This window comes from Ostrinia furnacalis, unplaced genomic scaffold (assembly GCF_004193835.3).
Source record: "Ostrinia furnacalis isolate ACB-3 unplaced genomic scaffold, ASM419383v2 OfSCF7367, whole genome shotgun sequence".
NCBI lineage: Eukaryota > Metazoa > Arthropoda > Insecta > Lepidoptera > Crambidae > Ostrinia > Ostrinia furnacalis.
This window is the reverse complement of record NW_021137606.1, coordinates 305,791-316,067: the sequence shown is the minus strand read 5'-3', so window position 1 is coordinate 316,067 and position 10,277 is coordinate 305,791. Positions and strand designations below refer to the sequence as shown.

Genomic DNA, 10,277 nt, shown 5'->3' with positions numbered 1-10,277 from the left:
TCAAACATTAGCAATTTCCAACCCATTTTAAAATGTATCGGTAACACTTAATTTGATAAGTAAATACAGTCAATAACTTTCCATAAGTCTTTGATGCGGCGTATCGCGATTGTAGCAATGTTTTGCTGGCATAATAGGTAAACTTAGAAGGTAGTGCCCTTTCCCCAAGCGCCGTTAATCCCTCTTTAATGGATGTCTGCATAGGAGAACCATTAATTTTATTATTCGTGGTGACGTGACACGGCACGGAACCCTTTCTCAAACCCAATATGGGCTGTAATGAAATCAAAGGATGCCAGATTATTTTACAACGTTCTAAAACTAGGTAACAGCTTTTTTCGATCGTTTGGTGTAGTGGTTCAAAACGGACTAGGTACTATGCCGAGAGGTCCCGGGTTCGATTCCCGGCCGGGCATAAATTGAAATGATGAATTTTAATTTCTGTGACGGGTCTGGGTGTTACTATTTATAATATGTATGTATTTAAAAGATATATAAGTAGTATATCCGTTAAGCTAGCACCACCATAACACAAGCATATAAGTTGCTTACTTTGGGGCTAGCTGGCGTTGTGTGAAATTTTCCAAAGGTTTATTTATTTTTCCAAAGGTTTTATTTAGTATAAAAGTAGATGAGATAATAATTAACTAATGTTATGATGGCAGTCTTTAATTTCCTTATTATCTAAAATGAATTACGCTACTACATTCGACCAAGTTTTCTTAATCATATCTGCTGCTTTTTCTCCGATCATAATTGCAGGAACATTCGTGTGAGCACAAATTGGTCTCGGAATTACACTAGAATCTACCACTCTAAGTCCTTCGACTCCATAAACGCGCAATTCTGGATCCACCACAGCGTAAGGGTCATTGGGAGGACCCATCCTACAAGTAGCGATCTGATGATGAAGTGAGACAGTCAAAGTTCTAATTGCACATTCCCAGTATGCATCAGTATTCGGTGCATGTGTTCTACACGTCGGATATTCTGCCAAATGCAATTGTGGTGCATACTTATTAAAAGCTGGTGACTGTCCCAATTTTATAACATATTTGACAGCTTCTACTAGGGTTGCCATGTCTTTAGGATCAGTAAAATAATTTCCATATAATTTAGGATGTGAAAACGGATTTGTGTCTCGCAGTTCCAGGTAGCCTTTTGATTTAGGTTGTAAAAGCATGGGCACTGCTGACCAAGTATCAAGTCCACTTAGTGATCCGAACGCTGTATAATACGTTTTGTCTGAAATTTTCCAGCTTTTCCTGAATAATCCACCAGCGTCGAGTGTTATTGATGCTCCCATACTTATCAGTTCTACGTCAGGAACCAACTCTGGATCTTCAGATTGCGATGTCTTGATATAACCGATACCTTCAACAGAACCAGGCGTAGTGAGAAGTCCGTCACCGAACTGTAACCACTGCATCAGATTTGGTAATGTAGCAACTTTGGGCTCTAACAGACTGGCGTTTGTGGAATTTAATTTGAAGATTACTCCAGGGAAGGCAACGTGGTCATATAGAGTTTTTCCAACTTGGACATCAGCAATAACTGGAATGCCAAGAGTTTGCAAATGTTCTTTAGGTCCTACTCCTGACAACATGAGCAGCTGAGGCGATGCTATTGGTCCTGCAGAAAGAATGACTTCTCGTCTGCATCGGACTGTAAACTTTTTGCCATTTTTAATGTATTCAACTGCGTATGCCCTTTTAGATTGAGAGTCAATAATCACTTTTGTAGCTCTAGCTTCTGGCAGAATGTGTAGATTCTTTCTTCTTTTATGGGGATGTAAGAATGCTTTCGCTGTACTTTGTCTATGACCTTTGTTGGTTGTTGTTTGAATATAGCCAAATCCAAATTGATCTGGTGCGTTGTAATCCACAGTTGGATGTCCAAAGTCACGGCCAGCTTGCAGGAATGCTTCAATAAGTCCAGTCCTGGAATGAAAAAGTGCGTTATAGCGAAATGCTTTTTAGTGGTTATGAATATTTATTGCATTGTGCAACTAATTTAAACTTTGTAAAGATCTTATCTTGGTAGTTTCGTTATTAAATTTAAAAGTTTCCTATGGTTGGGTGCAAGTTTAGAACTTACTTAAACGGAACGTTCTCGACAGTTAGCTCGCCGTGACGCCCGCGGTAGTAGGCATCTTTGTATTTTTTTAGCTCTGAACGTTCAGACTTCTTGTAATATTGCAGAACTTCTTCGTGAGACCTGTAAATAGGAAAGTAAGCTTTCTTTATACGCTATAAACGTAATATTAAACAATCGTAATCAGTTATAATATACGAGTATTAGTTCCACATTACTCGTGTTGGTAAGTATAAATTCACATTACGTGTAGATATACTGTTTGTAATTTTCCAATTTTCCACCAAGAAGAATTTTCTTACTACCTATAAATATTATTATTTGGTAAAAATATAGAAATTTTAATCTTATTATACCTACCCGAAATAATGTAAAAAAATTAATAAAGCTTACCAGCCATAGTTTCCATCGGCGGCGATACGATCCCAATCCTGCGGGCGACCCCGGGTGTACAGCATAAAGTTTGTGACTGACGTGCCTCCTACTGCCTTGCCTCGAGGCCAGAAGCACCTCTGCTCCTCACTCCCTGTAATAACGAAAAAGATAAGAACAAGTCAAGTTTATTGCTCAGCGCATCGCATCGGCGCGAATGGTTGCTTACGTGCCATAAATTCGTGCTTCGAACAAAATGAGATTTCACATTCATCCGTTTTAATACTGTTCCATTACCTAATCATTTTTGTTTGTCTATAATATTATAAATGTGACATTCTTTTCGAATTTTGTGAATAGAGATCGATTTGACTTGAAGGGATAAAAGCTTATAAGCAAAACTAAAATGGTTTCTCAAGTTATTGAACGTCATTAGGTACATAGTAGGTATATTTTCTGATCATTTTCGATTTGCCACCTTGTTTTTGATTGTCATGCAGTAATGAGTCATTGAAAAACTAAACTCTACGTAGCAAACCGAGGGTACAGGCTAGCGTTCTTACAAATGGCAGTTAACAAGAACATTATTCATGCCGTTTTCTTTTACCCAAAGTACTGAATGCGACAACGCCGCGCTAATCCGCGCAGATGTGCCCCTAGCCCCGAACGTGATAATCGCATTAAAAAGTTGATAATTTGAATTGTACCAATCTGTACAGGGTTTTTAAAGGGCAATTCTCAGAGGTGAAATGTAAGAATTTGTACAGGGGTTTTAAAAGGGTAATTCTCAAAGGTCTCGAAGTTAAATTGGCAGTGCTTAGGTCCTTACTAGGTCCTTCATTCTTAGTATATGCCTCGGAGTACTATGACTATGACTAATAGAGAAGGAATGATTACGTTTGTTATAATTAAGTCCCGTGATTATGCTTTAACTGTTAAAATGTAAGGCAGTTCCGGGAAGTACTTACTCGTAATAATATAGGAAGTTCTAACTCGACAAGCTTACAGACTTAAATGCCCTATTTTCATTAACCATAGGCTTTAACACGTTTTTGAATAAAAATGCTTGATATGGTAATTATTGAATGCTATTTGCTTGTTACTAGAATTTAAATAATTGCCTCCCGATGTCATACCGGCACAACAACTGCGACAACTGCATCATTAAATAAATAAAGTGACTTAAAAGATCATGTTAAGTCATAAGTATTTCTTCCATTTAAAAACAATATACTTACATTGTGTCGGAAATAGGTACAATAATACATAATTATAAGCATAAATATAAGCATGCAAAATTACAATTAGGTAATCTGAATATAAACCAAGTCAAAAATAACTATGGCAATAATAGCTATTAAGTATTTGCAATTAGCCGTGTGGTGACGGCAGAGTAGAATACATTTGTCACCAACCCCTACTCTTCCCGCGGGTGTCGTAAGAGGCGACTTAGGGACTACACATCAAACAGAGAATGGGCAGCAGCGCTCTCTGAAAAACATCAATCTTTTAAACTGCGATCTCCAACCCGCCTGCCAAGCGTGGAGATTATGGCAAAACCCTCCACTATAGTGGAGGAGGCTCATAGTCCAGCAGTGGACTGTAAAGGGCTGATGATGATGATTTGCAAATCTTGAATAATATTGGACTAGCGTTTTGCTACATCTTCAACCACTTAAGATTTTCTATTAGATATAAATAGACTGCCTCAGGTGGGATTCGAGCTAACGACCTTTTGCTTACAGGATAAACCAACGTCTTTGTGGTTCTTCATTCATCTATTTTTTCTACAAAAAAATAGGCAAGTTCAGTACATAATAACCACGTTTACAAGTGCATATTTGTACGTCACATTTAATCTGTATGGAGCAGAATAATAATGTCAACGTTTAAGTAACTAAAGAAAAGAATATGATATTAATATTTCATCCCAGTTACCTACATAATATTTGCAGGTATTTTTGCATCAAATTATCTGCACGAACATGTTTATCATCTAGACGAACACTTACTTAACACGTTGAGTGCGAAACCAGGTCTATAGACCTTGTGCACGTCTCGCTTACCGTGCGGCTAAGAAAATTATAGTCTTCCTTGTCGTGCGAAAGGCATAACTTCAATTGGGTCCGGTGTAGGAAAGTGATGAATATATTTCTATGATGTATTCTTAAAATAGAATCCAATGATGTACCTACCTTAATACCAGGTTTTTAGACCTGGTACCGCACGGAAGTAATAAAATGTCTTCACAATGCGAAACCAGGTCGAAGCACCTTGNCTGCACACAAATTGAATGAAAATTGTGAATGCAGTAACCAAATGTTTCATTGCAACCGAAGGTGTGACACGATGAGAACGCGAAAAATGACCCCGTTTTTTATCGTTTCATGTGATTTTTTCGTATTATTTTTGCTTCTATTACGATAAAATTTATTTTGTATGTAGCTAAATAGATATTTTATCATCTGATTTCAAAGTTATTGTTCTAACTTATACCGTTTATGAACTATTATTGTGTGACCATCAAATTTGAGTGTAAATGAGAAGTACCCATCGTTAAAAGAAAATTAATACGAGTCAATGCACGCGTAGGTACCTATAATAAATATAGATATAGCTAACTTATCAATGAAGTTTTTATAGTGTCCATCTAGATACGTTAAATTCAGGCACTATTTATATTATGTACCACTTTTGCATAACTAACGACTTATCAGCTTCATACATAAGGAAGATAATTCCTTACACAAAGTATTTAATACAAATATTTGAGTATCTACCTCATTTACCACTTTCGGTAAACATACATACATATATTGAGGTTGTTATATGACAGCAGCAAGAAATTCAACACTCACCCAAGCACACTCCCGGCTGATGTTCCATAGTATACGGCCAAGCGTAGTCCGTTAACTGCAGGTAATGGGCTAAAGCGGGTACATCTGACAACAGCATCTCTGGTTTCCCAGCCTCAATGACCAGCACCATCGCCTTAGGCTTGTCTTCAGTGAGCCGAGACGCCAACACCGACCCAGCTGAACCCGCCCCCACAATAACGTAGTCGTACTCGTCTAAAGGACTCGTATAACCTGAAAGCAAATTAGAGTCCAGTCAAGGTATGCAGAGCCTGTATAGCATGTTTTTGCTCTCGTAGATTTATTTTAGGTCCAGGTATTAAAGGAAGCTGCCCGAGTGATCTAAAGTCCAGTCGAAGTATGTGGTGGCACATGTTTTGCTTTTTTATTTAGGTCTATTATAACGAGCGGCTCAAAGTGATCGAATGCCGCATGAATGCACCATAAATCCGTACGTATTTTTAGCTGGTATTGCATTTTTATTGACAAACCTGATGAAATGTGAAAACGTTAAATACTATATTAAAGTAGATTTCAATGAAGATAGTAGATTTTTAGATTTCTGTACACATTTCAATACTTCCTAGGAGAAAATAATAATTATTATCATCTTTCTGACAAATCATAAAAAGTACGTTGGCCAGTTGGCGGTTCAATAGGCTCTTTGACCAAATGACAGAGTTCTAATGACACAAGTACAATGAAATACGGCTATTAGTCAGCTTTTTCTTTCCTTTGTCCTTTGTCCTTTGCTTTAAGACTTAAGAAGTGTATAAATAAGCATAACGACAGTCAATACCTTCTAATGTTTTACCGAACTTGAACTTTTATGAATGAAAACACCATAAAATCTAGCGAAATTGGACAACCATGTGATTTTTACTGATTTTTTACTGATATATTCTTATTGAGATATCGATAAATCACTCGATTAATGAAAATATAAACTACATTAAATAAGTTTAATTGTGATTTATAAATTACTCGTGACTTCGTGATTGTTTAACATCATAAAAAGAAAAAAACTTTTTAGCAAGATGTATTAAGCTGTTAGGAGTCAAATATTATAATGAATTATCATTGTAATTACGTACTCGTATGTAGGCATGTACAGTCACGGAATGAAAAGGTTCGTCAGTTTTCAAATTGATTCCTTCAACGAATCGCGAGCACATATTACCTTTTGAAACTATGTTACAGAATAATCTCAAATTAGAGAAAATAATCTTTAACTGTTCGCCAGTAAAGTTCAAAATTATTCAGATCAAAGTTGTTTGACGATTTATCTTGTCAAGAAGATTAATCAATTTATGATTGATAAACTAAAACCTTCTTGTTGGTTCAACCTGCCATTATTATGTCTATTAAACTAATGTCAATTGGTCAATATAGATAACCCACGCTGAACTGTCCCGCCAAACTCAATGACAGGGGGGCGCTACCATCGTTCAACTATATGGTTTCCAACATGGCAAAAATCTGAACCAGCGATCCGGTATTGACGGTGGCGCCCCACTGTCAATGTCATCGACAGGACAGTCCAGTATTTTGGAACTATATCATCATTGCATTGCACTGATGGGATAGAAAAATAAACAAGCAAAACCTTATTCGTCAGCAAACGTCATATTTATTTAAATGTTAGCAGCACTGTTTCTTGCACTGTTATGTTGGCAGGTTTGACTCTTTGGTGCAAGCGAAAACCGACACTAAGGTGACGAACCTTTTCATTCCGCGACTGTACTTAATACATACTCGAACATGCTAAAGAAAAACAACATAAATATGTTGTTTTACGCATGGGAATATTTTAAACGTTTTTTAATTACTAACGCTAAATTCATTAAAATGATAACTTGTTGGCTTACCTTTAGGCAACGGGTAGCTGTCTCGAAGGAAATCGAACGGGTCATTGGCGTTCTGTGGGAAGTAGTTCACTGCTACAGTTTGCATCATCATGTTCACTATTGGGCTTTGGGGATATGACCACAGCAGAAAGCGGCCCTTTCTCCCCTTTTCCTTTAGAAGTTGCTCTTCATCATTCTCTACTTTTATATTTGAATCTTGGTTATCACTTTTAACACTATCGAGGTTTTCGTCTTTTGCAGCTGCATCATCGACAGGGTAAGGCCAAAGTATCCGTCCCTTTGGTAGATTGATGTTATTGACAGAATCTAATTCAGTCTTTCTCCAGTCGCCGTCAAATTCTTCGATCGTCACAACATCTTCGTCGTCTTCGCACTTGGCATTATGGATAAGGATGGCTAGTAAAATTATGGCTAGAGTAACTTTTTTGAAGCTCCCCATTTTGTCTGCAAACAAAAATTCGAGTAAATTATTTAGACCTGCTATAACATTTTGGAATATGTCGTTCAATTTTGATAAATGCGTTTTTCTATTGTAATTTTAAATGCCTAATTTTGAGTGTATTTTTAAATGGTTAATTCTTCATTAATGGTGGGATGTTATTTTGGTGTTACATTTACAATGTAAGTCTTACATATAAAATTTGAAAATTGTGAATAAGATAGTAAAAAAATATGATTTTAAAAGGCCATAGAAGTAGTTAAATTATAAATAGTAAAAAATAATTAAAAAAAATATATGAAACTGGGTGACAAGCACAGTTTGGAAAGTTACCTTCCTAATAATGTTAATTTAACGTCAAATAATCTAAAACTTAGCTTACCTCTCTTTTTCAAAACTCCCTTAGTGTTCAAGGGCAGCGTGTCGACATCCCCGCGGCCGGTGGCGGAGTGAGCCAGCCTGCGCGCGTGCGGGCCTTGACCGTGGCTTGTACCGCTACTTTGACATAATGACCAATATCACTCACCCGCATTTAAGCACACCGACAAATACTTTCGGCATACACATTACTATGTGTAGAGACGCTTTGCGAGCACCTTTCACGGGCTGACCTGGACGAAAATAGTTTGTGCAGCTCCATAGATGGTCGGGACTTTTTGTAGCCATTCTCTGTGGATTCTGAGTGAATTACAAAGCTTTATTTTGCTCTACTTTTTAGGATACTAGGTCCATTTTCATCATTGCTACCATAGCAGGTTAGGTTTGAAGAAAGTACAGAAACTGAAAATGTTGGCGGTTTCTCATAGTTTTCTTAGATGTGTGTACTATTATGCTATGCACCTAAGCAGGATGTCCTTTGTGTCTCGCGATCGACTCCCGGTGCGCTGCTCGCCTACCTTCCGCTATTATCACAAATACACAAAAGCTAAAACGCATCTACCCACTTTTTTATATTTTCAACGATTGTTTTTGTCGAGTATTTCCAGTCGGGCTGGCATGATGAAGTGATAAAATAATGATAAAATTTTATCGTGGCTCTACGTTGATTTTAGACGATACACCTACCTTTTAGGATACTTTTGTCTACTATCGATATAATGTCATATTGCCAGATTATAATTATCATGTCCTGTCGTCCGTGATATGCCAGTAGGGCCGATCGCCTATTATCTGAGATGCATTGACTGTTGTTAAATAAAACTAATAATACTCATTTTATTGGTAACGTCTTTGGTTTTAGCCGTCATTATAGCGTAGTTTTATGCCACCAATTGCTTTCCAAAAATCATGTTAACTAATATTATTTGACATATCAACATCACATGAAAGTGTTAACAAAAAGTAAAATTGTTTCGCAGTCAACTGATATGATGNTCTGTCTGTTACGCTTTCCCGCTTAAACCTCGCAACCGATTTTGATGAAATTTGGCATAGAGATAGTTTGAGTCCCGGGAAAGAACATAGGATAGTTTTTATCCCGGTTTTTGAAACAGGGACGCGCGCGATAAAGTTTTTCTGTGACAGACAAAATTCCACGCGGGCGAAGCCGCGGGCGGAAAGCTAGTTTTTTATATTTTCAACAATTGTTTTTGTCGAGTATTTCCAGTCAGGCTGGCGTGATGAATGACATGATAAAATGTTATCGTGGCTTTACGTTGATTTTAGACGATACACACCTACCTACCCATTAGGATATTTTTGTCCACTATCGATATAATGTCATATTGCCAGATTATAATTATAATGTCGTGTCGTCCGTTATATTATAGTAGGGCCGATCGCCTATTAAGTATCTGAGATGCATTGACTGTTGTTAAAACTAATAATACTCACTTTATTGGTAACGTCTTTGGTTTTAGCCGTCATTATGCGTAGTTTTATGCCACCAATTGCTTTCCAAAAATCATGTTAACTAGCATTATTTGACAACATCACATGAAAGTGTTAACAAAAAGTAAAATAGTTTCGCAGTCAAATGATTTATGTGGAAAGTTAGAGAAGCTAAGTAAAAGCACATAAAAGGTAGTTCTTTTCTATTGCGAAGGCAGGTCGGGATATTCTAAAGTTGCGGCCATACCATACGATGTAACACTTCACACATAATGACGCACCCTATTTACGCATTGTATGGAATGGACATGCCTTAAGGGTCCCCGTACACGTTTGGTATATGGACTCGCCGCACACGGTTGACGCTGGTGGCCGTACACAGTTGACGTGGTGGCCGTACACAGTTGACGTGGTGGCCGCCACATGAAAATGTGTGAAAATAACAGGAAATATGCCGATGGCGTCGTTTAGGTTGTGGCTGGTGGCCCGTGTGTGAAGGACCCTAAGAGATGAAATTCAAACAACTTGAATAATCCATACCAAATGACTTAGTTCCTGTGTTTATTGTAATGTAGATTGAATGTGACTTGAGATGTTATCCATTTACTCAACACGTGTCAACGTAATTAATTTCACGTCGCATTAATAGGATCGATTATGTAATTAGCAGGTGGCTAATTCTCAATCCAAACGCGTCAATATTTAAATGTTACTTATACATTTTGTTGCAAAGTAGCACTTGGTATACAAGTATAAAAGATGCCTCAGAAGGTAAACACATCACTTGATGTGCTATCGTCTGTACATAACAACTGCAGA

The 10,277-nt window shown here is 37.4% G+C and overlaps 1 protein-coding gene across 1 annotated transcript; it reads right to left on the bottom strand.

The window, feature by feature from the left end:
- Positions 1-608: 608 nt before the first annotated feature.
- LOC114364274 (glucose dehydrogenase [FAD, quinone]) lies at positions 609-8,105 on the bottom strand. Its single transcript, XM_028320373.1, has 6 exons — positions 8,011-8,105; positions 7,190-7,633; positions 5,325-5,555; positions 2,488-2,620; positions 2,098-2,217; positions 609-1,940 (listed from the first exon to the last, which is right to left on the bottom strand). Exons 2-6 carry the CDS (start codon positions 7,626-7,628, stop codon positions 695-697), a joined length of 2,169 nt encoding a protein of 722 aa, XP_028176174.1. The 5' UTR covers positions 7,629-7,633; positions 8,011-8,105; the 3' UTR covers positions 609-694.
- Between the last annotated feature and the right edge of the window lie 2,172 nt (positions 8,106-10,277).